Genomic DNA, 27,086 nt, shown 5'->3' on the forward strand with positions numbered 1-27,086 from the left:
ATGTAACTGTCAGTCTGCACTCAGGGTAAAAAAACAAAAAAGTCGCGTCGCTCCAGGCTCGACTGTGATTGGCTGAGCTGCACAGTGCACCGTGTAAAACCGTCTCGGGTGATACTGCTGCTTTAAATTTAGATCCTATATTTGGAAACACAACACATTCCTCTCAAGTTGTGGTACGGATGTCAAAAAATGCGTACATTTAAAAAAAAAAAACAACTGCACAAGCTGTCAATTTACATAGCTCTCTCCATTTTCTTCAACACACACAAAATGACAACACGACACAGTCCTTTCAGTGTTTATTGCGTTTTTTGATCAGTCAATACTGTCTCATCAGACGTTTTCATTATTGTAAGGCACAGTTTTGTTCAGATAAAACACTGATCTTATTTACAGCAAATGTGTGGACGTGGTACAAACATCCTTGCAACTCCTGAATAACCACCTGATGACTGGACCAATATTGAAAATAAACATAAAAACTTTTCATTAATTTCAAAGCCCTTGTTTTTTTTTTATATGATTCAAAAGAGAAAGCCAACATTGTACAATGTAATATTAAATGTAACTCCATACCAAAAGCTTAAAAATAAAATTGTGACAAAAAGCAATACATTTCAACAAATATGTGACTGAATATATATTGACAGTGAAGGCTGGACATGCCTACAGACATGACTTCAAGGGTGCCGGCTTCTTTTTTTTGCCGAGCAACTTGTGGGCCTTAAAGTATATAAATTGTACTTGAAAAAAATGAAAGATTTTTTTCACATTATGAGAAAGCTTGTGCCTTGGTATGAGAATAGTCTTTTTTTTACAAAGTGGTGAATTAAAAAATGAACACTCTGCTGCCTTTGATTCCATCGGTTAGTTCCTGTCAATGCATTTAAAACATTAACTCGTCGTAATTGGTTACAGGATTGTCTGATATAAATTTAGGTCCAATGTGAAGCAGGTTCTGAACCAATTCCCTTGATCAGACTAAGCCGGACAAAACGCTCATCAGGAATATTAGCTGCATCAGTTTTTAAAAGGATGGCAGTACAAACAGCCCTGCTGCTGTCGCCAGAGGAAGTGTAGGAAATGACCGTGACAATTAAAAATGCACTAAAGACTAATAAAGACTTTGAAAAACTACATACATCTTAAGTGTACAGGAACAATAGTTATCACTCTATTTTCCAATCAAGGGGGGAATTATTTAGTTAAAAAAAAAAAGAAAAAAAAAAAAAGTACCAGCATTCAAACAAACCAAAAAAAAAAAAAACTCCATAATTGATCGGCACCACAGAAATGAACTGAAATGATAGTAAAAATAAAAATTCACATTTGACTATTTTTGCTGTTGACAGGATGACTTATACTATACAGCTTTTAGGGTCATTACATAAGCTTTAAGTGGCTATTAACAATTACTTAATAGCAGATAAAAAAAAGTATCACTGTAAGGACTATATCTCACATTTTACCATTTAAAAAAAAAATAGCCAAAAAAAAGTGCAAACACAATATTGCATGACCAAACTGAAATAGCTGTATGCAGTCGATGGTGGTGTTTTTTGTGGGGCAAGAACAAAGGCCTCGCAGAATTATCTACCACTGCATCTCTTCACGTGTAACTGTGGCAAAGAGCAAGTCAATAGGAACTGTGTTACCATGCGGGAAATCAGGTTTATACCATATACTGGTGCATTGTTGTGCCTGCCGTCGTATTATTATGTTTACAAATGTTCACCCAAAACCTATTTAATGTCACTACTTTTCTTTCCTGCTACTCTCTCCTGTACACCAATGACAGACGTGTAAAAAAAAAAGTCTACAATTGGGATATTTGGTCAGTCACTGTAATGACAATAGCTCAAAGTTAACAAAAAGGAATCAACTAGCAAGTGTTCAGACAATCGAAAGACTGTAAAACAACTTCTGAAAAGCTGTTCGACTTCCAAATGTCCTTGGTCCAATATAAAATTCAGTCGGCTGCTCTTACAGAGTCGTTAACCACAGTCCTGTGAAAAAATAGTTTTACTCCTCTACACTATATTATATGATCTAGAGAGGCTAAAATGGGGGAAAAAGGGCTCAAAGACAGCATCCAAGAGAACAGAAAGGAATAAAAAGAAAAGTACAGTACAAACATTCAGGAAATGTAAAGAAGAAGGCACAGATTGTAAGAGTTGAGGCTAGAAGTCGTAGAGGTAGAAGAGGTCACAGAGAGGGACAAAAGAGAGAAAAGAAATGTAAGAAGAAAAAAGGAGACGCGTGATGAAACATCTATCTGTCCTTGGATCCCAGCTTCTCGATCAGGTCCTGCAGAGGAGCGAGCTCTCGCCTGTCGATAAGGTTGAACTCCTACGAGAAAAAGAACAAACATATGATTAATATAGAATCGGTTACTTAGCGATCTCATTTTGTGATTTACACTCATACATAACCAGACTAGCGGTCTGTTCGTGCATTAAATAGGGCTAAAACTGAAACTTTTGCATACCGGCCAAACAGATCCACAGACGACGCCATAAATCACCTGCTACACACAGCCCTGGCCCACCTGGACACTCGGAAGGGGAATTATGTGCGAATGCTGTTTGTGGACTTCAGTTTAGCGTTCAACACCATAACCCCCTCCAGACTCAACAGCGTCTCTACCACCTCAGATGCCTGAGGGACTTGAAGCTCCCTCTCAAGGTGCTCAGGAACTTTTACACCTGCAGCATTGAGAGTGTTATGGCTGGGAGCATCACCACCTGGATGGGCAGCAGCACCCAGCAGGACTTCTTGGCCCTGAGGAGGGTGGTCCGCTCGGCTGAGCGCACCATCAGAACCACCCTCCCCAACCTGCAGGACATTTACACCAAATGATGCAGGTTGAAGGCAGGAAGATTGTGAGTGAGCCCACCCACCCCAGCCACAGACTGTTCTCTCTGCTGCCGTCAGGGCGGCGTTAAAGGCAAACACAGAGAGGATGAGGAGGAGCTTCATCCCTCAGGCAGTCCGCCTGCTGAACCTGAGACAATAGACTCAATAACAATCCAACTGGTCACTTCGCACTTTTCACCTTCTACATATACATGTACATAATCTTATTTTTATTCTTTATTTATTCTATTCCCTTTATGCACTGTTTGTCAATTTGATTTACTTATTGCTGTTATTTCTATCTCTCTCTCTCTTTATATACACACACACACACACACACATATATATACATACATATTTTTTCATTTTTTGTGCGTTTTATTCCTTATTCTTGTTTATCTAATTATTATTGTTTTGGTGTGGAACAGGTGCACAACAAATTTCACTGCACGTTATACCATGTATAACTGTGTTTGTGACCAATAAAAGACCTTGAATCCTTGAACATCTACAGCCTGGCTGCACGTCCCCTTTAAGGACGGTGGTAACACAAACAAGACAAATTGTTGTGGGAAGAGAGTCTCTGCTGGTGTGTGAGAGAAGTAGCAGCATGTTGCTGCAGTCACAGTAAAGTGTTGCTGTAAGGGGTAAGAATGTGACTTTAGTCTGCTGTAAGGTCCCCAGATAAGAATTATATACACTACAAGAGTGTGTGTTGTGTTCTCGGTCACTGTTCATGACTATGTTGTCGTCCTACATTCTTCACAGCAGAGTTGTGTGAAACGATACTTACCACAGATAAATGTTATCAGCAGACACACAGAGTTAGACAAAGTAATTGTAACCATAGCAACGGTGGTCTCTTTTCTGATTTCTTGAATATTTTGGGGTTAACCAGCTACTTTACTGTAATGACAGCAGAGTCCAAAGCTGTACTTGTGTATTTTTGGACAAGCAGTTGTTAAGTTCAGGTGATTGTTATGAGACAATCACACAACTTGTGCGGTTCACCTAAGCAACAACTGAGCAGGTCGTCTGTGATGCTAGATCATGACTTATTGTCAAAAGAATGACACACAAGTATTCAACTGGCATGACTAATGGTGCAAACAGATAGCAGTACATGCATGCTAAGTGTTTTCAGCACACTGTTGATCTGCGAGCACGATGGAACCTTGTTACAGAACTGATTAACAGACTTTAAATTAATTTTTCTTAATGACTCTTATGGAATTGGCGTCAACAAATCAATAAAAATGTGTTTGATTTCCAAACTATCATTCAATTTTGAATTATTAACTAAACACTCTCCGCAGCCAACATGGTCTATCGTTATCATTTTTATTGAGGGAATTTTAAATTAACAACTATCAGGATTGTTTTACTGTCCAACTTTACTGAGCAATTTGGATCAAATCCAACACGCCAACAGTCTCCGTCTTGTGTCAAAATCTCATAAGCCCTTTTTAGACATATAATCGTGAAAATTGAAGGCTTAATCTGCTTGTTCAACTAACAACTTTTTGGCTTTTATGTAAAGGTTTCTGTTATGGAAAAAAACAATGTCGGCTCTGTTCAAACATGCCAGGACTGTTGCAGATGGAGTCTCAGTGTCTGCATATACGGGACGAGGGCATTATGCACAATGTATGAAACATTAGGTTATGTACTCTACGTCCTGGTAACATTTCTTGTTATTCTGTTCTTTACATGAGGCAGAACTGATCTTTCAAGTCAGTGTTGGAGAAATGCCATGCCTTTATAGCAACAGAACCACAGCTAACAAGAGGGTCTCTCTTTAGACTGGATGAGCTAAACGAGGTTCAGCCTTTAAAGCCTCATTTCCAGTCCCAGTTTCATTTAGATTAGGTTATTATTATCTTGTTGGTGCTTTTACCAACATGTCTGTTTGTATTCATATGTGAGTAGTTCTTATTGTCATACTGTAGTGGGATAATCTCACCTGAACAAAGAAAATGAAGTGCTTGAAGGAGGTGTTGAGGTGAGCCTCCTCTTGCAGCTGCATCACAGAGTCGAAATGTTGGTGGTAGATGTGAGCGTAAACCCTGAACAGACGCTTCAGGATGGTTTTGGCCACGGACATGAAATTCTTGGGAAAGGGGACTCCTGTTGGACAGAAGGTGGTGGAAAATACTGATTTCAAGAGAACAACATGTGCCGTTTCAAGGTCTACAATGCCTTTCGGCCAACATCAGTGTGAAACTAGAATTTATTGCACTTGTACTCTTTGCTTACTTGCCTAATTAAAATTCAAGTCCAAGTATGAACAGCTGGTAAAAATGTTCACACAAACACCACACGCACAAAGTTACAAAGCAAAGTTTACACTGGCTGCAGAGTGGAGGTGTAGCGGAGTCAGACAGTTTCAGGACAGCAAGACATTTGTGTTGTGTTTCCTCTGTGGTCCACCGCATTGGGTTTTTGATATAAACAAAATGACAACCAAGTTTGAAGCTGTAACTTTCAGTTTTGATCTGATAGCGTCACATTCTGACACACGAGGATGAACTGTGAAGAACTTTTAACCTTTACGAGACCAAAAGAAACTAGACAAGTTCACATAAACTGACACCAAGTGAAAACAGTTCGCTGCAGGACACAAACAGGCACAACTCCTTGTAAAGGGGTTTTTTGCTTTCAGTCTCCTCTTCAGCATGCAAGACACGCTGCAGCTGGACTGAAGTCAGGTGACTGACTTGGTCAGTCAATAACATCACACTGTCGCTTTGTTCAGAAGCTGTTGGACTGCTGCCCTCCGACGGCTAAGTACACAGCTCAAGATCCTGTGAAAGTACATTTATCTGCTCTTTGGTCTTTGGTTTAAAAAGCACGAAAGACAGACGATGTCACTTTTAATTCTCAAAGGCTAAGAAAAAAGTTCAAGAAAAGAGAACGGTCGGTACTGTGTGTGAAAAGACAACATCAAAATCAAATAAACGGGACATATGTAGTTGTTTGGTCTGCTGGAGAACAAATAGCCTGTTTGGTTCTCTCTCCCTCTTAGTAACACACTTCCACAGCCATGAAACTGTGACCCAAATCACCACAAGATCTTTAACTGATCAATGAAAACTCACCAATCTTGGAGGGGAAAAGTGTCTCATCATCCAGTTGATCCTGCACCCAGGTCATCAAATAGTCAATGTACTTGGGCGCGGAGCACTTGATAGGCTTTTTAATATTGGTGCCATCAGCCCAGTGATACTCATATCTACAGAGAAAGAAAACAATTAATTGGCAGTGCTCATGTTAAACACTTGATTGAGTAGACATGGCAGACCTACAGATAAGAACATAAAAGCTCTAAATCGAACAAGCATTCGTCATGGCATGAAAACATCACTGGGAAACAGATAAGCTAAAAAAAGAACAGAAGAGGGAAATGTAAAAAGCATCAGGACTCATATTCTTAATGGCGGCTATGTCAACAGGAAGCGAGCCCCCGTCTCTTCCTCCTGATTACAGGCTGAACATCGACAGTGTTGGCCGGAGAGCATAGAGGAAGTGCAAGATCTAGATTCTAACTAAACAACTGCTACAGTGACCCCATGCAAAGCTTAATTCCTGTTTTCCTCATGTGACATTCAGATGACATATTCCAATTTAAACTACTTTAACTGTCTCAACTGTTAAATTCTAAATCCATAGCAGGGCTCCTTGAGCATTGTAGTGTCCCAGTTCTGATCATAAAATCAAGTAATGTGTCACAAACAGGACTACTTGTGAGACATATGAGAAATATGTGAAAAAGATATGAGAAAGTGTACACGCCATCAAGCTCAGTTCACAAGGCTTCAATTCACACACATTTAGAGTCTGAACCAAAACAAGAATTAACAGCGTCTGCTGAGATTTACTTCTCTGTCCGGGAGTGTAATTGCTTCCTTTCATTTCATACATGCTTGAAAACATAAATTTAGTTGTGTTTTAAATCCCCCCACAAGTTTCTTCTTCAGCAAAAACATTCATTTTGGTTTTAAACACTACGCCAGACAAAGGCAGATGCTTCTTCAGAAAACTGATAAACTGCTTTCTTCCCCCAGTGTGAGAATGTGCCTTCACTGTGTTATAAAAAGTATGTTACTTAAAGAAGACAAGCTTCGTGTACAATATCTTTTGTCTCTGTTAACTCTTCTCAAGTTGCTTCCTTCTTAAAATTCTATAAAACACATGTAGTGGCCTTTTTAATCAATCATTTAATAATAAACTTGCTAAATAGAATTTTTTATCTTTTACACCTGCACTTTTCTTAGTGTGTTAAATAGTCTTCTGTGGAAATTTAGACGCTGCACGCATAGAAGGAACAAAGTTTGTGGTTACCTCGGTCCTGCAGACATCACAGAGCAGCTCGTCTCAGTGCAGAATTCAGTGATGGTGCCGTACAGCATGTTGATCTGGTTGAAGAAATCCACCGCTGAAGGAAAGGGCAAATTAGCATTTATGTTCTCTAGAAATGATCCTAATTACAATATTTAAGTAATACTTTTCAGCTGAATAGAACCTGCACATTACTATGCATTATACAGTTATATTACATCATACATTGTGACTTTAAAAATTGCAGCTCCTGTATTTAGACACAGGATAACTTGCTTTTTAACGTGCATTCATATTTAAAACATACAATGCTCAATCTCTACACAAGGATTATTTGTGTTTAATCCTAACATTGGTTAAAAGAAAAAAGGAATTGTTATTTGTATACTAGGCGTGTGGGTTTATTGTATTAATTCACATACTGTTGACAGCAATCCATTCATTGAGATCCTCTCCCTCTGGCAGCATGACAGCCTGTCTCAGGTTGCCGCTGCCCAGCGTTGCCTCGGCGTGTTTCAGCAGCTCATACTGGTGGGAGCCTTCTGGGATGTTCTTCTTCGGCTTGAAGGTTTTAGACGAGCGATTGCCACTGTAAAGAAATAAACGTGGAGCTAAGCAACTGTGTGTACACAAGTGAAACCGGCGCCTCCTGTGTGTCTATGTGCTTTCTAGCTTGTCGTTGTGGCCATGTGACACAGGCCCTATAACACTGTAAGATGTTTTGATCTCAAGTGTATGTGTTATTGATCTGCTGTGCTGCGATGTCCATCTTGGAAGAGGGATCCCTGCTCAGCTGTTATTCCTGACTTTACATCCATTTAGTTTTCAAGTTAAGGGGTGTTTTTGCAGTTCACACTTATTAAAATCAAGAGTGTAAGGACAAAGCGTGATGTACGTTGCAGTAATTACAAAGTCCCTTGAGGTAAATTTGTGATGTGTGACACTGGGCTGTAAGGAATAAACCTGCCTTGACAGTGACACTTTTAAAAGGCCTGTGTGGGAGCAGACGGCTCTCTGGGGCCTGAACACATGACGGTCCTTCCTGTCTGGTTTGTGCAATCAGCAGCTGCAGGCTGCAGGGTGAACGTCTATGAACTTAGAGTCATGATGTGTAATCACTGCCATATTTGTCATGTCACCTTTCAAAGCGAAAATACTTGTTTAGACTTGTTTTCAGTGTGACTCTCTACAAAGCGTGTCGGTATCAGCAGGTCACAGTGGTTGCCCACTTAGTGACAGTATCACAGTGCTGCTGTAAACAACGGAAGTGTTAATAAACCACCACTGCACGACATCTGGTAACCCCCGACAGAAGAGACAAGACAGCAGAGGCGTGGGTGATGACGAAGGTTAGCATGGCTAGTCTTATCTGAACAGATGGAGGAGTGAAGCTAAGTTGGCTAACCAACCGTGAGCTATCATCCGGCTAGCCAAGTTAGCAACTCACTAGTTAAAAAAGTTGCGAGGGCTCGGAAACTATAAATAAACACAAGCTCGCAGATAACGCTACGTCGACGACTGGTAATCCCGTGTAAGATAAAGTCGGTTTAAGTGTAACCTACACTTCTCCGGGACGGCAGTGCGGTTAGCTGACTAGTTTTCTGTAACGGTGTCTTATTTTAACACCACTTACTTCCCTTGATGGAACTTCGCAGAAGCGCAGCTAACGTTAACCGCAAGCTCCGGCTCTTAGTGGCCTTCATGAAAACTAACTTTACTTACAACAAGAAGCTCATCTTGGCGCTGCAGTCGTCGAAGAGCCTCGATTAAAACCCCTGAGTCTAGTTTGGTAAACAGAAATGTGTCCTAGAATTACACGCTAACCACTTGTCAGCGCTGCCTGCTAACAGCGACGCTCCGGCTAACTGCACCCACTGAGGCTCTTCCTCTGTCGGCGGACTGCAGCGGCTCAGCCCGCAGACTGTCGCCCCCTGCAGGCCACATGTAGGTACTACAGCCCGGCCACGCTCCTGAAGTTCTCAAGGGGAGGACTGATGTCATTTAGGCGTTTCTCGTGTGCTCTTTAAAAAACACAAAAACAAAAAAAACCCATAAAACTACAAAGCTTGCTCACAGGGAATCCTTGGATATGTTGGGTTTCCATGCATACTTTTGTAAAGTAATAACTTTGGCTCTGAATTAGTTAGGCTCATCTTCCTAATTAATAACACTGTGAGGTCTCTTGCCTTTATATTTGTTATTGTCAGGAAAAGATGTATTTAACCAAATGTTTGTAGGGTTTAAATCTATATTGTGTAGAACATTTGCGTAAAATCACATCATAAATAACACTGTAGGGTCTTAACTTCAATATTTAAACCTGTTAAATAGTCTTATGTTGTTTTTTGTTTGTTTGTTTGTTTTACTGGAAAGCACTTGGCTGCTGCTGTAAAAGGGCTTCATAAAGTAGTTTTGCTGGAAATACAGCATCTCTTAACACAGTTTGCTTCTCTATAGCTCTTCTTAAACAATCAATGTTTGCTCCATTCCACCCGACAACAAAAATGTAAAACTGTGTTCTCTGTTCCAGATCAATCAACAAAATATCACACTGTTCTCTTACAGCTCTTCGTGTGTCATGTTTACACTGGTCTTTTCTCCCAATAATAGGTTTTGACTGAATTAACAGAAACGTGGGTACATTATCCTCCGTGTCACGTCTGTACATATGTCAATTCATCAGCTCATGTATATCCATATGTTTACTCATTATGTCCTATCTGTACATACCCATGTGTTAACTCACCATGTCATAGCTGCACTTAGGGATGCATATTACTGAATTGTTGTTATTTTTTTTGACTTTCTATATTTTTGGATTCTGCTATGGCATGTAAATTTCTCACAATGGGGGATCAATAATGTATTATTCTATTCTATTCTATTCTATTCTATTCATATGTAAATTTACTATGGCTCTCTTGGGCCTTGACAATATGTAAATTCATCCTGCCTTGTTTACTGTCTGTAGGAAACCTTTATTAGTCTCCTTTTTTTTCCTTTTTTTTAAACCCTAGTGCACTTTTGTAGTTCTTGTCCAGCTCTTTCATGCCTCATTTGTACCCAGCTGCTGTAACATAATAATTTCCTTGGTGTGGGATCAATAAAATGTATCTTATCTGATGTGCTATGAGTTATTTTGTAACAAAGCTGTTTCATTGTAAGAGCATCTCAGTCTAAATTTCTCTTTATAGACTGGTAGCAACTCCATAAATGAGCAGTTACCAGCAAGTGGTGGAAAGCAAAGCTGAATTAACAACTGAGCAAAATCACAGAATTATTGTAGGCCAATTAGCTTTAGATCATTTTAATACTTACAAAGAATTCAAGGTTGTTATCTAATCTGCACTACAAGTGTACATTAACTATTGTAGGTAGGACTTAAGTGTTTGTAGTTTCTGTTTTGCTCACATAATGGCTAAATATAGTTGCGTTTTAACAAATTACCGAAAGTATTAGGCCTTGGGCTGTTTTTAGTCCGGTATGTTCTATGTATATAATTGAAATCTGGTGGCTACAAGGTAAAGTTGAAAGTGAGCATCGGTCGTGGCGCAATGGCAAATATTTGCCTTTACAGTTTAATTGGGCCTTCATGGAAAATTACTGCATTTAATCAAGTAGTTTGTTGGAGTACAGTTCTGATGTAATTGTATATAAATGAGTAGCTACATTTATGCTATGTGATATTTGTACTTCACTATATCTCAATGACAAATACTTTACATTTTATGCCGTAGTATTTGTTATTTTGTAATAGCATACATTAAAAAAATGATGGTGAGCACATAAATTGCAAAGCCTTGTAATAAAGTACATTAAACCTCCAAATAGTATTTGTAAAGTAATTAAAAAGTTGCTGTACCGCAACCAACTAAATGCAGCTTATCTGTTAATGATTCATTAAGCAGAATAATCTCAAATAATAAAGCTCTGACTGGGACAATTCTACCTGAAGGAGTATTTTTTTTAAACTTTTGGTTCCCTAAAGTGTATTTTGTTGACAGTATTTCTGTAGTTTTGCTTTTAGTTATACTTGATTTATTTACTTTAGTTATAAATTAGAATCTGATCTACTAATTCTTCACTACAACAAGAATTTAGAGGAAAACTTTGTACTTTTTACTCAACTGTATTTGTAACCCTGTAGATAAATTTAAGGGAAAACAAACTATGGTGGGTGTAGCGGCAATCTACCTACAAAAAATGCCACTTGAGGGATTTTGAAGGCATTTCCAACTTGTGATGGTGCATAAAAACAAGGTCCGCCATGGACGTGTGTTTAACACTTTATTTAACTTGCAAATCTTAAAAAGACATCTACAAAAGGTCGGGTGCTGAACGACCTGAAATGAACTCCTATACACAGAAAACAAAAATACTGTGACACCCATAAAAAGACGGCCACCCACACAGGCACGGTTAAAAAACTGTGTGGCTCAGATCCCTCACACTGATCACCTGTGTCTCCTTGATCAAGCCTCTGCCTGGCTGATTGCTACCTATTCCCACAGGTGTGCAGGTAACCCTAGCAACCAAGTGCCTCAAAGACACACACACAAGCAGCATAAATCTAAACTGGCAACAACAGTGGGCGAATAACATGCAGAGTACTGTTATGAAGTATGTAGAACAGTATATCTACAGTCGTTAACATTAACTGTACCAACTAAATGCTGCTTCTGTGTTAATATATTGTTACTAGTAATCCCATAATATGTCATAATATAACTGTCAGGAGTCATTCTCCCCCTTAAAAGAGCACCTTTGATTGCTTTTCATGCACTTTTCCTTAAATTTTGAATACAGGACCTGATTGTCTATTTAGGTTTTTTTTTGTTTTTTAAAAATTATTATTAGTAATTTTGCTTCAGAGTAAAGTTTCCACATGCATTTATTTAATAAGGCTACTTTACTCTACTCCTAGTATAGTTCATTAGTAGTAGTAGTGTTGCACTTTTTGGTGCACTACTTTATATTTACAAGCATTTATTTGGTAATTGAACTACACGTCCTTTGGAACATGGTATGAACCAGTCAATCTACTTTTACTTTAATATTTTTTGCTGATTATACTTCTGTACTTTTGTGCTCAGTTTAGAAATCTGTACTTGTTTCCCAGCAGATAGACGGAGCCACCAGCTGTTTAGTGTGTGTGTGTGTGTGTGTGTGTGAGCTTCTCGTTTTGTCGGAAAATTACAGGCTGTGTGTGCAGCAGAGGTGTGGCGGCAGATAGCAGTGACGCAGCGCCGTGCGTAAAAGGAGGCCGGGCTTTAAAAGCTCTCTGCCCTCTTCCTCCTCCACTGACTCTCTGTCAGACCGGGCGCTGGTTTGTTTCGTAACCGGCGGTGGCGTCTCCTCTTCTCCTCCTCCTCCTCCTCTCAGCCGGTCAGCCATGGCAGCGGTCAGGACTCTCAGGAAACTGTGCCAACACTCCCAGCACCAAGTCTGTAAACTGCACACGTCCGCCTCGAGGTGAGTCCATCATGTATCTGCTGCGATCTGAGTGAATGTAGGAACAATTTTACGACATGTGCGGCAGGTTTGTTTCCAACATGACCAGCCGGCACCTTTTCTTTCCTGTGCGCTTCCTCAGATGTAGTTTTTTTCCGCTATATGGATGAGGTGGTAGGTTTTATTCTAGGAGGGTTTGATTAATTTAATTGTACTAAATGTCCGCGGCAGTATGAGAGTCTGCGCCCCCAGCGTTTTGCCGGTAACATTGCAGCGGTTGGCTGGCTGATGAAATCGGCCTGAGCGCTTGCACCCTGTGGCTTGAGGAGCCAGGTTTCGCCTGGAGCCCGAGGTGCAGTCCTGCAAGGAGGGAAAAAGACATGGATGTGCATTTGAACACTCAGTCCTGGATGGTACACGATGGTTCAAAATAGAAAAGAAAAAAAAAAAAAACTTGCTGCAGGCAACCAATCAGTCAAGACACATGGAAATTTGGCATGTGTGCAGGTATTTATTGGGAACGTGCTGAGTACAGCATGATCCCAGTGACTGACAGACTAATGTTGCACACACGCCTTGAAAACTTAAATCTCGTGGCTCCTGCACATGATCTGATCCACCAAGGCACAAGATTGATGATTAAAACCCGTGTCACGCACAAGTCACCTTACATCCCAGCACTAAACTAGATCTTGTTGAGTCACGTCAATTTGGTGAACAGTAATTAGAATTATATAGGTGTGGCTCATTTCTGCAAACTGAGCTGCAAACAGAACAAGAAAAAAAGTCTGAATCAACTGAATGCAGCTGCAGCTACATACAAAAGAGACAACTTTGCTCTGTGTTGGGTCTCACTTTGCATTAGCTGTTGATGCAGCCATGCATTTGAAAAGAGCTTCTTCCTCAGTAGCAGAGCTTTGTATTTAAATGTATGTGACGAGCAGTTTGCTGCCCTGCAAACTCGACACATTTCTTTTGGGACCTGGTACACTGGCCCCATGGTCTCACCTCATTCTGCCCCGTTTCTGTGAGGTTTAATTAGTTCTGGCAGAACAACAGTGACGGTTACATCACTCTCAATGGCTCATTACTCTTCAGTTATTAGCAACCGATCTCTGTTTGTTATATAATGCAGAAGCGTCTTTGCGCCTTTGATTTTTGGACAAAGCAGTAGGGCAACTTCATAAATACTGCGCAGAGTTTTAACCCTTGTTGCAGGTTTAAAGAGAGAAAAAAAAGCTGCTCTCGATTGCTTGTGTGTACCAATTTATTGCAGCTCTGTGATTTAAAGTACTGTAACAGTGCCAGTGCTCATGAAGCATCTGGCTCAGTCAGGTGGAGACATGCTGCGTCTAATTATAGAGGACCGATTTAGGTGCCGGTCCAGGCTTCATGGGTCAGAGATTACAGGTTTCTGGTGTCCTCTTCAGCAGCAGTTAAACGGATCATGTACAGTTAATAAGGGAGTTGCACACTAAAGATAAGTCAACTTGAAAGAATGTTGTCAGCTTAGTTTTTATAGTTTAACCGCTTTTTTGTGGTTTACGATCTGATTAACGAAGAATTTTTTCCAGAACCTGTGCAAACTTGTTTTTGAGTTTGCACATTGTGAACAAGTACACGGTTCGTTTAAGGCACTTTGCAAACTGTGCTGAGTATTGATTTCTTGCCCTCTGACCTCACGGCCTTTCTGACTCTCAGGCAGGAGGCGGTGGTCATCTCAGGAAAGAAACTTGCACGGCAGATTCGCGAGGAGGCCCGGGTCGACGTGGAGAAATGGGTTTTAGCCGGACACAAGAGACCCCATCTGAGCGTGGTCCTCGTTGGAGACAACCCAGCCAGTCACTCCTACGTCCTGAACAAGACACGGGCTGCAGCCGATGTCGGTAAGAGATAAAACGCAGCTGACCTACATTGTAGCAGCGAAAGGGCGAGTATTTGTTTGTGTGTTGAGTTGTCTTCTCACTTCGACCTCCCACAGGAATCTCAAGCGAGACGATTCTCAAGCATTCGGACATCAGCGAAGAGGAGTTGCTGGACTTGATCTACAAGCTCAACGCAGACCACCGCGTGGACGGCCTGCTGGTCCAGCTGCCTCTGCCAGGTACAGAAAAACTGTCAAAGTGAGACGAGTTGAATGAGTGCAGAGAATCCTGCACCTGTAGACAGGTTTTGATGTCAGCCAAGATGGAAATAACTGAGTGCAAGTATCAGTTGGCAGCAAATACTTTAAAGGACAAAACTGCCCACCTTCATGCTGTCTCTGTGAGGATTCTTTGTTGTTGAAGGCGAAACAGCGATATGTAGTTTATTAAGTTGTGAACTTTTGCACACTGTTTTGCTTCACTTTTCCTGACTCTAACTCCTCTTTGTTCTCCGACAGAACACATCGATGAACGTACGATCTGCAATGCAGTTTCCCCAACGAAGGACGTCGACGGCTTCCACGTAGTCAACGTGGGTCGCATGTGCCTGGATCAGTCCACCATGCTTCCTGCCACTCCCTGGGGAGTCTGGGAAATTATAAACCGCACAGGTACCAGGAGTGACTTCTTGCTTCCTCTCAGGGTTGAGAAGCTGCTAAACTAAATGTTTAAGTTAACTTTCCCATCTTTTATCTTGCAGGTATTCCTACTCTTGGGAAGAACGTTGTTGTTGCGGGACGCTCCAAGAATGTGGGAATGCCCATCGCCATGTTGCTGCACACAGACGGCCGTCACGAGAGGCCCGGAGGTGAGTTATGATGTCAGGGTTCATTATTATGTGATATGTAAAAGATTTCAAGTGAGTATATTAACGCTTCTGTCCTGCTGCAGGTGATGCCACAGTCACCATTTCTCACCGTTACACTCCAAAGGATCAACTTCGCCAACACACTAAAATCGCTGATATCATCGTGGCTGCTGCAGGTTTGTTCAGCTGTGTCTGACTGTAACTGAGCTGTTGAGTGGATTAAGTTTTCTCGGTTGTCTAACTGTGTGTTTCTCAACTGTCAGGGATTCCAAACCTGATTACCGCGGACATGATCAAAGAGGGAGCAGCGGTGATTGATGTCGGAATAAACAGAGTGCAGGACCCGGTCACTGGGAAGAACAGACTGGTGGGAGACGTGGATTTTGAAGGTAAAGCTGGAGAACGAATGTGATCATGTTTTCTGTGGGGATTCGCTTTGTGTCTCGGGGCGTCTGTAACATCATACCTTTGACCGTCCACATTCAGGTGTGAGACAGAAGGCGGGATTCATCACCCCGGTGCCAGGAGGCGTTGGACCCATGACTGTGGCGATGCTCATGAAGAACACTATCAAAGCAGCCAAGAACGTCCTGCTGTTCCCCCCAGAGAGGATCCGCATGGCCGCTGCGTCCTAATGGGTCCCAGCAGGTCCCACCAACAGCGACACATTCCTCCCCAACACCACCACCTCCGCATTTTGTACTCGGAGCAACCTGATGAGCTCCCGTTGCACACTGACTGGAAAGATGAGAGCTTTACGGCTCTCTTTCTGCTGACATCTTTAACCTTTCCTAACTTCAAGTCTGGCCATGTTTAGACTGTTACATTCACTCATGCAGCTGCATGTTTTCTGTACTGGGGTTTTCAGTATTTATCATTTGCAATGTTCTTCTTTGGGGTTTTACGGGACTCTTAAGCGATTGTTTTATTTATTGCTACAGTGACACAGTATTTAAACATAACTGAGGACAGGTGACAGTATTTAACTTGAAGCTGATGAGCAGCTGAAGCAGAGAGACTGAGGCCTGTCTGTTGGTTTTCTTTCAGTTTAGTTTAGCCTTATGTACCAAGAGTGATAAGGGCTAACACCATCAGGAACAACTACGTTTATCAGTTTACAAGCTTTAAAGATTCACAATTGCCTTTGTAAAAACTTTGAAATAAAGATGATGAATATGTTCTCACATTGAAGTTTTCTGTGCACACAAATTCTGTCAAATCATGTGAAAACACGGTTAAGGGATAAAAACATGAAATGATAGCTCACCTGGTTGAGCTGGTGTCTCATGTATGGGGGCTACAGTCCCCGATGCAGTGGTCATGGGTTCCAGTCCTGCTCATGGCCCTTTGCTGCAGGTCCTTCCCCCATTCTTCTCCCCCGACTTTCCTGTCTTTCTCTGTCCTATCTAATAAAGCCAAAAGGCAAAAAAAAAAAAAAGTCTTTAAAAAACATGAAATGTGACCTGAATATGTGACACATTTGAAGCTCTTTGCACACACAAAAGTTAGATTCTCCCAAAGAGGCCTTCTGCTGATACAATATACTTTCTATACCACCTTTAAAACTGGAGTTACAGGGTGCTTTATGAAAAGAAGAGGTCATTAAAACTTAAAAGAAAGATGTCCAGGGTCATGGGGGGCTGGAGTCTATCCCAGCTGACTCAGGGTGAAGTCAGGGGACACCCTGGACAGGTCACCAGTCTATCACAAGGCTAAAAAAAAAAGAAAAAGACATTATAAAGTAATATACAACCAGGTCTAAACTTATGTTTTCCCTCCTTCAAGTATTTGTGAGCAGTCTTGCTGCTGAGTTGACCTGGTGGCCTTCATTCTTTTGTTGCATTTGACCTGATAAAAAAAAATAAATGGGCCCTTTTCATTATTTTTCCTGCTTTATTTTTTTCTTTTTAGTTCTCTTCTTGTAAATATGTCTCTAGGGATAATCTACCTTAAGTTTGTAGGTTTGTTTAAATCTCCTTTCTGTTCAAGGTCTTTTGTGTGAGTAGATTCCACCATGTTGACGTTAAATGCACAAAAAAATGAATTAAAAAACTAAAAAAGTTCAAAAATAAATTATTGCTGTTAAAGCAAGGATGAAAATTTGCTGGACGTTTATTGTACATGACTTTTTGTTTTTGTTTTGTGTACTAACCACCTAAATGGGCCACCGTCTCTGACTGAATGGACCGATTCCTCATAGATTCAACGATTTTCAATATAAAAATGATTCGCTTTTTCATTATGATCCCTGTTGATTGAGCTGGTAGTTCCAAATCTTGCAGGTTTGTGGACTTTCAAAGTAAATACGAATCTATTTGTGATCCCTTATTACCTGGTATGACATTAGTGAGGATGAGTGGTGCAAAATAATGATTTTATCCTTGCCTTAACACACACACACACACACAAAAGCTGTCACAAAACAGACGTGTATTTCTTTTGAGAGCCTCTTAGGATTAAACTACACAGTATAAACAAAAATCGACACTGTGATCATTCTGCTCAAGCACTTTAGCTTTTCATACACTTTTCTAATAAAACTTCACATTTCGAAGATTGTTACCGCTAACAGTAAATGCATAAAGTTGCATTTGTTGTTCTATTATTTTTTATATTTATAATAAATAATTATTTTATCATATTAAGTCTACGTTGTTCCCATCACTGAGGATACTGGAAGGAACTAGGAACCTTTGTCATGTCACGGCGGCGGCGACGGAAGGAAATCAAAGACGAGCACACTTCCGTAAACGAAAACGAGTTTTTTGGATTTGCTGTTCCACCGTAATTTTTTGTACTTTTTGTGATATTTGAACAGTTTTTCTGTAGCTATGGATCGCAGCAGGTCGCCGGAAAGAGCCGGCAGAGACAAAAAACACGAGAAGAAGAAAAAGCGGAGGCGATCCTCGTCCTCTTCTTCCTCCTCTTCTTCTTCATCGTCGTCTTCTTCGTCCAGCAGCAGGAGTCACAGCAGAGCGACTAAAAAAAAAGCTTCACACAAGAGCAGAGGTGAGGACTTTTCTTTCTAAGTTTGAAATAAAACAAGGAGCATTTTGACGGAGAACAAAGTCTCGTCTCCTGAGAGGACGACACTGAAGTGAGCTTCTGGTTGAAGAGTTAAGGGAGAAGTTAAGGGAAACTCAACCTTCAGCACTGAACGATTTATTCTGTTTTTCAGCATTTTAATGAGTAAAGTCGTGTTAGACAGTTTAGATAAACCCTTAATGCTGCCAGAAACATTTCAAACATGTGAAATGCTGCAAAAAAGGGAGATTTTATAGCTTATTTTAGCGTTTGACCACATTAGACCAGATTTAGATCAAAACCCACTATTTATAGACTGCTGGCCTAGATTGTCCCAGAGAGGCAAAAGACTCTTTGCTTCCTGACTGTGATCCAGAGAATGGAGCAGAACATGGCCAACTACAATCTCTTATTGGTTAAACTTGTATTGCAAAGCGATTTCACTGTTGTTGTTTTATTTACATATATGCAGACCTTATCAGCCCAAATCTTAAACTACTATACATAGACTGGTCAGATCTGGACTAGAATGGCTCGGGAGGCTGAAGAGTCCTCAGAACTGGTCCAAATCAAAACCCACTATATATACACTGGATAACTCTGGACTAGATTATAGTTTTAGGGTGTAAAACATTTACTCTATTTGTGAAAATACAAAAAAAAGGCAGATTTCAATGCTTTTTTTGTTTTTGTTTTTTGTTTTTTTTGCATACAAACCACTACAAACCAGGTCCAGATCAGCAACCACTGGTCAAATCTATATTGACTAGATTATTCCAGAGAGGCCAATGATTCTTTAAAACACAGCCTCTAACTTGTAAAACCTTTGTTTCAAAATTGAAAACGCATAAAACTGGGATATTACTGCTTTTTTTTTAGGGATCTGGACCACATTAAACCAGGTCCAGATTTAAAACCACTGTGCGTAGATGGATGATTTAGAATGTAAAACAACTGAGAAAAGGTTGCTCAGCAGTTAAGTGTCCCTTAACTTTGCCCTTATCTGCTGAATTAGGGGTTTTGAATTGGAAGCTAACTTCGTCTTTCAGAGGTTTGTTGAACATCGTCTCCGTTTTCCCCTCAGATGAGAAAATACACCAAAAGAAGCGCAGAAGACACTCCTCTTCTTCATCATCCAGCTCTTCCTCCTCCTCGTCATCTTCATCCTCGTCGAGCGATGAGAAGACAAAGAAGAAGAAAAGCAAAGCCAAGAAGAAGAAGCTGAAGAAGAAGAAGGCGAAGCTGAAGAAACAGAAGAAAAAAGAGAAAAAGAAGAAGCTGAAGAAGAAGGAAAAGGAAAAGAAGAAGGCAGAGGCGCAGCTGCCTGCTGGTCCGGCTGAAAAACCTCCGTCCTACCTGGAGGTGTGGCAGAGTGATGAGGGGGCCGTGGAGCTCGGCCCTGGTGGGTCCTCACATAGCATGGTTACATTTTACACATAAAGCATTTTATGGTGATCGAAGTGATTTTAAAGCATCAGAATCTGAGTGTTTTTAAAATTAGAATGACAGTTCTGATGTTAAATCTGATGTTAAACCATCAAATAGCTGATTAAATAATCGGTCCGTTTTGATACTTGATTTATTTTTTAGGCAAAAATAATCAGCTGTTTTTGCTCCCTGCTTTTCAAATGTGACAATTTGCTGCTTCTCTGTGTTTTATGTCACCGTATCTTGAATGTCTTTGAGTTTTGCACACTTTGCTGGTTGGACAAAACAAGAAGTTTCAATTCATGAAAATTAAGATGCATTTGATATTTCTAATATTATGTAGTCAGAAAAGTTACGTGATAATCCAAACAAGCATTAGCTGCAGTCCTAACTTGTACAGTTTGGTGTTTCGCCCACCTGAACAGATAAAAAAGTCTGTGATACATTACATTTTATATCAGGTGAAGTCATCGTTATTTATACGCCGCATTTAAAACGATCCTTCCATTGAGCCAAAGTGCTTTTCTGTACAGAAATAAGACGGGTGTTGTTAACTTACCTAACAAGTTTTAAAATTAGAGTGAAGACCCTACAGCAGGGGTGTCGACATCCGGTCCGGAACTGCGGTCCTCGAGGGCCGCAGTCCTGCATGTTTTAGACGTTTCCCTCTTCCAACACACCTGATTCAAATGATCAGGATGGTTATCAGGCTTCTGCAGAGCTTGATGATGAGCTGATCATTTGAATCAGGTGTGTTGGAAGAGGGAAACATCTAAAACATGCAGGATTGCGGCCCTCGAGGACCGCAGTTCGACACCCCTGCCCTACAGTGTTATTTATTATGTTAACTGAGTAATTTAAATATTGTGGTTAAAACTCCACAGAATTACATAAAATACCAATTTACCTGACTGAATAGGTCCCTGCAATATTAATCATGTAAATTAACCCGACTAACTTAAATGTTAAGACCCTACAAAATTAGACAACCCAACAAATCTAGTGGTTCCCCGTCAACAAGCATTTTGACAACATATTATAATATATCCATACATGATGGGACAGGTTTCATGGACTTACCAGATTTAATACTTGTCAAACTATTTTCTACAAAAATGACCATAAAGCTGTCCTGTGCACTTATTTTCAGCAGAGACAGAAAAACTGCTTCAGTATAAAAAGCATGGCAAAATCTTAAACTCATATTTTTCACACTTAGCCCATTTCTGTATCCGTTACAACTACGATGGCTCAGGAGCTGAATTTCCAAATAACTATTTGATATCCTGCGTCCCTCTGCAGTCATGACGGATGAGCAGAAGGCCCGACTCTCCACCAAGAGGCCTCTAACCAAGGAGGAGTACGAGGCCAGGCAGAGCGTGATCCGCAGGGTGGTGGACCCTGAAACAGGACGGACCAGGTACGACTGTAGTTTACATTACAGGTGGGTTTAAAGAAGCAATTTGTCCACTCTGTTGAGATTCATGTTTTGTTTTGTTTTTCTCTTCCAGGCTGGTGAGAGGAGAAGGAGAGATCATAGAGGAGATAGTCAGCCGGGAGAAACACAAGGAGATCAACAAGGTAAAGGAGAAAGTTTTGGCTGTAACTTGGTGTAATGGACATACTTTTGGCACCTCGTTAACACACTTTAATCCCACAGCAATCTACCAAGGGAGACGGCAACGCCTTCCAGAGGAAACTGGGAATCAACAGGTAGAAGACTTTTACAGTCTGGCTGCAGCTTTGCTAAACTGAAACCATCTTCTTCAGAGTGAGTTCACCCAGACTGAAGCTGAAACCTTCTCTGAATATTTAACAAGATGCATTTTTCATAATGCAGATTTGTCTGTGATCGAACTGTGCAGTAGTGATCGGAACATGTGTCTCTCCGAGGAGACGTGAAGAGAAACAGATGAGTTATGGGTTTAAAATGTTAAGTCAGCTGATGCAGCAGCTCATGACGTGCCAAAGTGTATGTTTACACTGATTTATGCACGTTTGTTTTGCCTGTTTAAAAAGCATATCAGTGTGTAAAGTTAAACAGCGATACTTTAATGAGTCATGAACTCAAACATTCAACTGTTTGCATCATGTCTGCCTAATGTAAGAGGCTGATCTAAGTGTTCAGTATCTTTATCGATGTTGTCTCATGTTTTGTTTCATTTCTCTGAATAAGTGTGAATTTGTGTGAACTACTGCCAGAAAAATAAATTTTGTGTCCTGGATTTCAGTCATTCAAGAAAGTGTTGTGTAGTTAAGCTGAGAAGAGGGGGAGTCGCCTGCACACTTACTTCACATCGCAAAATTTTATATCGACTAAAAAAAAAAAAAAACATGATCCCACGGTTTTAAACAATGAAAACCATATTCATACATCATTAACCCTCATAGACTGAAGGCCTGTATGCTGCCAGATGGGATAAACATCTTTAAAAAAAACTGTTCAATATGTTTCAGAGAGGCTGCAAGGTGGCTCGGTGGTTAGCACTGTTGCCTCGCAGCTAGAAGGTCCCGGTGAGGACACTCAGGAGCTTTCTGCATGGAGTTTGCATGTTCTTCCACAGTCCAAAAACACGTTGAGGTTAATTGGTGATTCTAAATTGTCTGTAGGTGTGAATGTGAGTGTGCTTGGTTGTCTGTCTCTATAAGTGTAGCCCTGTGATAGACTGGTGACCTGTCCAGGGTGTCCCCTGCCTTCACCCTAAGTCAGCTGGCATAGAGTCCAGCCCCCCACGACCCTAGTGAGGATTAAGAGGTGTATAGATAATGGATGGATGTTTCAGAGAAAACGTTGCAAAGAGATACTGTTTAAAAGCTGATCGATGAAGATTCAAATGGTGATAACATTTTGTCAGTGAATCATTTCTCTTCTCTCTGTGATGTGCATCCAACTACTTTCCTTCCTCTAATTGTGGTATAAGTGTGAAAAAAGGCCAAAATTACTTAGTTGTTCTTTATATATTCTTTATACACTGTACATAAAAACACAAGGGAATGGATAAAATGACATTATCCAAAACCTACAAGATACACACCCTGTACAATTAAAATATTTTCCAAGCATGATTCACCAATTTCTGGTTTATATACACAACCTATAAATGCTAACCGTTGATGAAACAGTCGTGACATTGCATTAACCCGGAGAGCAGAGCTTGGGACGGCGATGGATTGCCTAATGTTGGTGAAATATGTCAAACAAATTTTATCCTTTTGCATTTGTCCTTTACAGGTAAACAAAGCTTCTTTTTTTTTTTTAATTATTTTTTTTAAGAAAATATGGCCTCTTCCTATTTCCACAGTAAAGTCAACAGTCTATCCTTCTCCGTGAAGTCGGCTCGGGTGTGAGCAGCGTTCATTCTAGGCCTTGCAAACACAATGGTCAATGTAAGGCAGAAAAAAAGGAAGTGTAAGGCCTCTGGTAATGTGTGTGTCAGTAGCAGAATCGAAGCGATTGTCTGCCCAGAGGTATCCAAACTTCACAGATCACCGCACCGCTTCATCTTTACATTCTCTGGATTTCGATATCCAGCCAATTCAGATCAGGGGATATGGTTCAGTAGTTGCCAGTGTAACATGAGTGCTTGTTTTCCAGCATTGCCTGTCTTTTTTTTTTTTTTTTTGTCTCGTTTCTATGAATGTACAAACAGCCATTCTTCACCCAGCAGCTCTCGGAGGAGCTACGGGTTCAAACCGAATCTTGACAGTCAAAATGCAGAGGGACAGTAGTAAAGTGTTTCTAATTTACACCCTCCTTCACCAGGATGACAAGAAACTACCCTGATTAAGACGTAACAGTTGCTCTGAACGAGGATGTTTTTCTAACCTCAGTGAAATGTGCAGTGGACAAAATATCAGAAACACATCTCAGCATGACACAATACAACTCAACAGCACCACAAACTCCAGAATGAGCGTTCAGTTGAATCAACGTTTATCTAAAGAGTTCCAACACAAACTGAACATTATATCCTTCATCAGGTTTTATTGCAGGGGTATTTTTAATTAAATTAATTTCAGCAGGGCGTACCGGATGCTCTGGTAACTGAGTTTTCAGTGTGAAAACCGAGACTGAGGATATCTTTCTACAGAGGAAATCTGACTGTAATATTCCAAACCGTTATCAGGTCAGTGGCACTTGAAACCTTTGTAGAGTGTGTACCCGTGCGTTTGGGTGGAGCCGAGACATGTGGAGAAACCCTCTGCAGTTTGACGTCTGTGGAATATGTGCCCGTTCAACTGATTGTCATTGCACTGTGACGCTTCCTCAACAGTCTGTTTGATCTGGTGGTGCGGCTAACTAATATTGCACGTTTCCCCTTACATTTGAGCCCATATTGGTCCATTGCAGTCAGCTCTGTACACGCCTATCAGAGGGACAAATAAACAGCTTTTGAAGGAATAAAATCACAAAATCTTACCCATTTTAAGAAAGAAATGGCCAACAGCATAAAGTAAGTCTTAGCTCTGTGTTCCTACTTTCCACAGCATATTGTACAAAATTTACAATTTGCACATTTTCTTCCTCTAAAGGCGCAGCAGAACAGAGAAAGAGACCTTAACCTAAGGAGGATTATCTATGAGCACATTCAACGCCTCATTTACAGCGTAGGGATAACCAGAGAGAAGCCATATCCCAAATTTTCCAAAATAGTTAATAACAAACGTACAATATATGACACAAGATAGCAGTTCTGTTGATACAACTCTGGTGATCTGCAAGATAAAATAATAAAAATACAATACTGTGCCAGGCAAAGACCTCTGAGTTTTGGCTGCTGCAACTGAAGTTTGAAGGAAAAAAAACAAACAAAAAAAAAAACACAACATAGCTAAAGTAATCTTAAAACACATTTTGTTCACAAAATCAATACATTTTTTAAAAGTTCTATAGTTTTAAATAACAATAATTATCATCATCAATCAATAAAGTATATCCTGAATGAGTTGGTGTTTACCCCCAGAGTAAAGAAGACACTTGAAACTGGTCTTCGGTGGACCAGATACCAGATCTGCACAGTAATGTAACAACTATGTACAAGCCTTGTGAAGGCATTCAACTACATACTTACACAAACTAGTCCATTTTTTACACAGGAGACCCCATTCCCCCCCCCTCTCTGTTCACATACAGCATATCATTCTATACTGTTTACTTTGGCACATTAACCGTACAGCAGTAGCAGTTTTCCCCTTTAGCTGAGTCGTACGTTACTTTCTTCAGCAGCACAGTATGGTGTGATGCGGTGAAATGCTATAAAAGCCCAGGAACAGTTTCAGCTGCAACCGTAGTTAAAGGGAAATTTCGCAGTTTGCTTCATGTGACCTTTGGATGATTCTTTGTGTCTCAGGGCCGACTGGAGAACAAGCAAACCTGGACTGTGTGGTTGACAATTTGTCGTCTATGCTGCTTGTAAAGTAGCATCTTTTGATCAGATTGTTTCTAGTAGAACAGTGTTCTATATGTTATGAAAAAAATCAAACGCAGATTAAGTTTGGATTTGTCATATTTGTTTTTATATTTACACCAAAAACCAGAGGCGCATTCAGTCCAGTTTCACCTGATTCTCAGCTCCGCTCTCAGACCAGAACATCCCTGATTATCACATAAAAAGGACATAGCTTTAAAACTACTATTCACAAAGTTGGTCTCCGTAGCAAATGTTGTGCTTGCATTGGCCACATTAGTCAGTTACAGAGCAGCACAAAGCCGCCTGTAACTGCTTTGTGTTGTTTGCTGCAGAATACAGCGAGCGGGTGCTTTTCTGTGTAACCGTCTCCAATCTAAAAGCCTGTTGGAGGACTAAAACTGACCTTGTATTCAAGTCTGATAGAGATTTACTAAAGAGTAGAAACAGTCTGGATCCCTACAATATCAGCTAAATGTGTTTGTGTGCATTCTCCCGTTTTCAGGACAATGCTTCTTGAAATGCCTGTTTTATGATGAATACAGCCACAGGCTCTGTCCATAAATATCTGTGTGGAGTGTGACTGGTGTTAGTTTTATAAAGAGTGGTTTGTAGCACCTGATTTTCCTTGTGGTATTTACCAATTGGGTGCGAGCCGACTGTTTTTTCACTCTTTATTTTTCTGTCATGTGTCTGTTCCTCTGTAAGTCACTCTCCCAAAGGTTCTCTCCCATTGTCCCTGTCGTCTCACTTGGGGCTGAAAACTCCTGGTTCCAGCTTGGTGCTGCTGCTGCGGCCCCAGCAGCTGGCCGTGATGCTCATGCTGCGCTGCGTCGCTCCCTGGCTGTGGCTGTGAGCTCGCTCCAGCCGCTCCCGCTCCAGACGCTCGCTGTCTGATTGGCTCTGTGTGCGCTCAGGTCTGTTGTGGATGCTGCCTGTCGGGGAGCTCGGGGCCGGCTGAGAGGAGATGGTGCGCAACAGGTGGTTCCTCTTCCTCAGGAAGTCGCTGTTTGCGCCCAGGCCGAAGCTGCCTTTGCGAAGCACCATGCGCGCACTGCTGGACTTGGCTGGCCGAGATCGGTGGTTGTACTCCAGCTGGGACAAATGAGCTGCATAGCCCTCTGTGATGAACTGTTGAGAGGATCAGAGAACAAAAAACGGTCAACGAGAAAGAAATACAACATTTTTACTTCCCAATTGATTTAATTCACACTGCGTCAGTCTTTTAAATGAAATATGAATTAGCTGTAGGAGCTGCAGTATTTAAAAACCAGTATCACATATTTATCTTCGAAAACCCTATAATTTTACATCATTAATCATCACAAGAAATTGTAAGAACAGGAAGAACCATCAGATTTAACTTTACACTAGTCCTTGAACTAATCATGTGTGACTTTTGGTTTGATGAGAAAAACAACCAGAGCTAAAATAAAAACTGGCATATTTAATCAAAATTAGTTAATTGTACACATCTAATTTAAAAATTTGCTTCCACAAACTAAATTCTGTAAAAAAAAAAAACCATCTGCGCTTCTCAGCACGACCACGATGCCATTAGTGACTCAGCTGCAGCCAACAGTTATGTGACAAAAACTCTGGGATTTTTTTGGCTGAACTGACCTGAACTGGAGACTGTTTACACAGAGCAGATAAGAGAGAAGTATGGAAACAAATCAGAAATGTAAGCAGTACAATATTATACAATGTAGGGTCACTATATCCCCCTAGTGTTAGTAACACCTGTAGACACTTGGAAATTTAAGGGGAAAAAAAAAAAAAAGGAAATTTAAGGGGAAAAAAAAAAGAATAAACAAAGAAATCCTACTAATTTTTTCTTCTTTGTTT

The 27,086-nt window shown here is 40.7% G+C and overlaps 4 protein-coding genes across 7 annotated transcripts in view; 2 read left to right on the forward strand and 2 right to left on the reverse strand.

Moving 5' to 3' along the window:
• Window positions 1-286: 286 nt before the first annotated feature.
• Window positions 287-9,099, reverse strand: mob1a (MOB kinase activator 1A). Its single transcript, XM_008289841.1, has 6 exons — window positions 8,917-9,099; window positions 7,617-7,783; window positions 7,198-7,291; window positions 5,955-6,088; window positions 4,820-4,983; window positions 287-2,349 (listed from the first exon to the last, which is right to left on the reverse strand). The coding sequence occupies exons 1-6, from the start codon at window positions 8,928-8,930 to the stop codon at window positions 2,272-2,274; spliced, it is 651 nt and encodes a 216-aa protein (XP_008288063.1). The 5' UTR covers window positions 8,931-9,099; the 3' UTR covers window positions 287-2,271.
• LOC103363191 (membrane-associated phosphatidylinositol transfer protein 2) overlaps window positions 7,528-27,086 on the reverse strand; it is a 58,087-nt gene continuing 38,528 nt past the window's right edge. For 3 of the 4 annotated variants that reach the window (XM_008289837.1, XM_008289836.1, XM_008289838.1), the window contains one exon: window positions 22,778-26,369. In XM_008289837.1, the coding sequence (XP_008288059.1) occupies window positions 25,986-26,369 (384 nt within the window). In that variant the 3' untranslated portion in view covers window positions 22,778-25,985. Of the gene's footprint in view, window positions 7,541-22,777; window positions 26,370-27,086 lie in introns of those variants that run through there. The other variant, XR_520490.1, reaches the window with a different exon arrangement.
• Window positions 12,487-16,564, forward strand: mthfd2 (methylenetetrahydrofolate dehydrogenase (NADP+ dependent) 2, methenyltetrahydrofolate cyclohydrolase). Its single transcript, XM_008289840.1, has 8 exons — window positions 12,487-12,666; window positions 14,347-14,531; window positions 14,627-14,749; window positions 15,029-15,181; window positions 15,271-15,378; window positions 15,462-15,554; window positions 15,642-15,767; window positions 15,865-16,564. The coding sequence occupies exons 1-8, from the start codon at window positions 12,587-12,589 to the stop codon at window positions 16,011-16,013; spliced, it is 1,017 nt and encodes a 338-aa protein (XP_008288062.1). The 5' UTR covers window positions 12,487-12,586; the 3' UTR covers window positions 16,014-16,564.
• arl6ip4 (ADP-ribosylation factor-like 6 interacting protein 4) lies at window positions 18,102-22,055 on the forward strand. Its single transcript, XM_008289839.1, has 5 exons — window positions 18,102-18,387; window positions 19,487-19,804; window positions 21,133-21,250; window positions 21,342-21,411; window positions 21,491-22,055. Exons 1-5 carry the CDS (start codon window positions 18,210-18,212, stop codon window positions 21,545-21,547), a joined length of 741 nt encoding a protein of 246 aa, XP_008288061.1. The 5' UTR covers window positions 18,102-18,209; the 3' UTR covers window positions 21,548-22,055.

This window comes from Stegastes partitus, unplaced genomic scaffold (assembly GCF_000690725.1).
Source record: "Stegastes partitus isolate 25-593 unplaced genomic scaffold, Stegastes_partitus-1.0.2 Scaffold639, whole genome shotgun sequence".
NCBI classification, from domain to species: Eukaryota; Metazoa; Chordata; class Actinopteri; family Pomacentridae; genus Stegastes; species Stegastes partitus.

Coding starts and splice junctions, on each gene's coding strand:
- mob1a (XM_008289841.1), bottom strand. Junction 7,292..7,616: donor TGAATGGATTGCTGTCAACA/GTATGTGAATTA, acceptor CCTTTCCTTCAG/CGGTGGATTTCTTCAACCAG. Junction 2,350..4,819: donor ACTTCATTTTCTTTGTTCAG/GTGAGATTATCC, acceptor TTTTTCTCGTAG/GAGTTCAACCTTATCGACAG.
- arl6ip4 (XM_008289839.1), top strand. CDS start 18,210: ATGGATCGCAGCAGGTCGCCGGAAAGAGCCGGCAGAGACAAAAAACAC. Junction 18,388..19,486: donor AGCTTCACACAAGAGCAGAG/GTGAGGACTTTT, acceptor TTTTCCCCTCAG/ATGAGAAAATACACCAAAAG. Junction 21,251..21,341: donor CCTGAAACAGGACGGACCAG/GTACGACTGTAG, acceptor TTTCTCTTCCAG/GCTGGTGAGAGGAGAAGGAG.
- mthfd2 (XM_008289840.1), top strand. CDS start 12,587: ATGGCAGCGGTCAGGACTCTCAGGAAACTGTGCCAACACTCCCAGCAC. Junction 12,667..14,346: donor CTGCACACGTCCGCCTCGAG/GTGAGTCCATCA, acceptor TCTGACTCTCAG/GCAGGAGGCGGTGGTCATCT. Junction 15,182..15,270: donor GGAAATTATAAACCGCACAG/GTACCAGGAGTG, acceptor TTTATCTTGCAG/GTATTCCTACTCTTGGGAAG.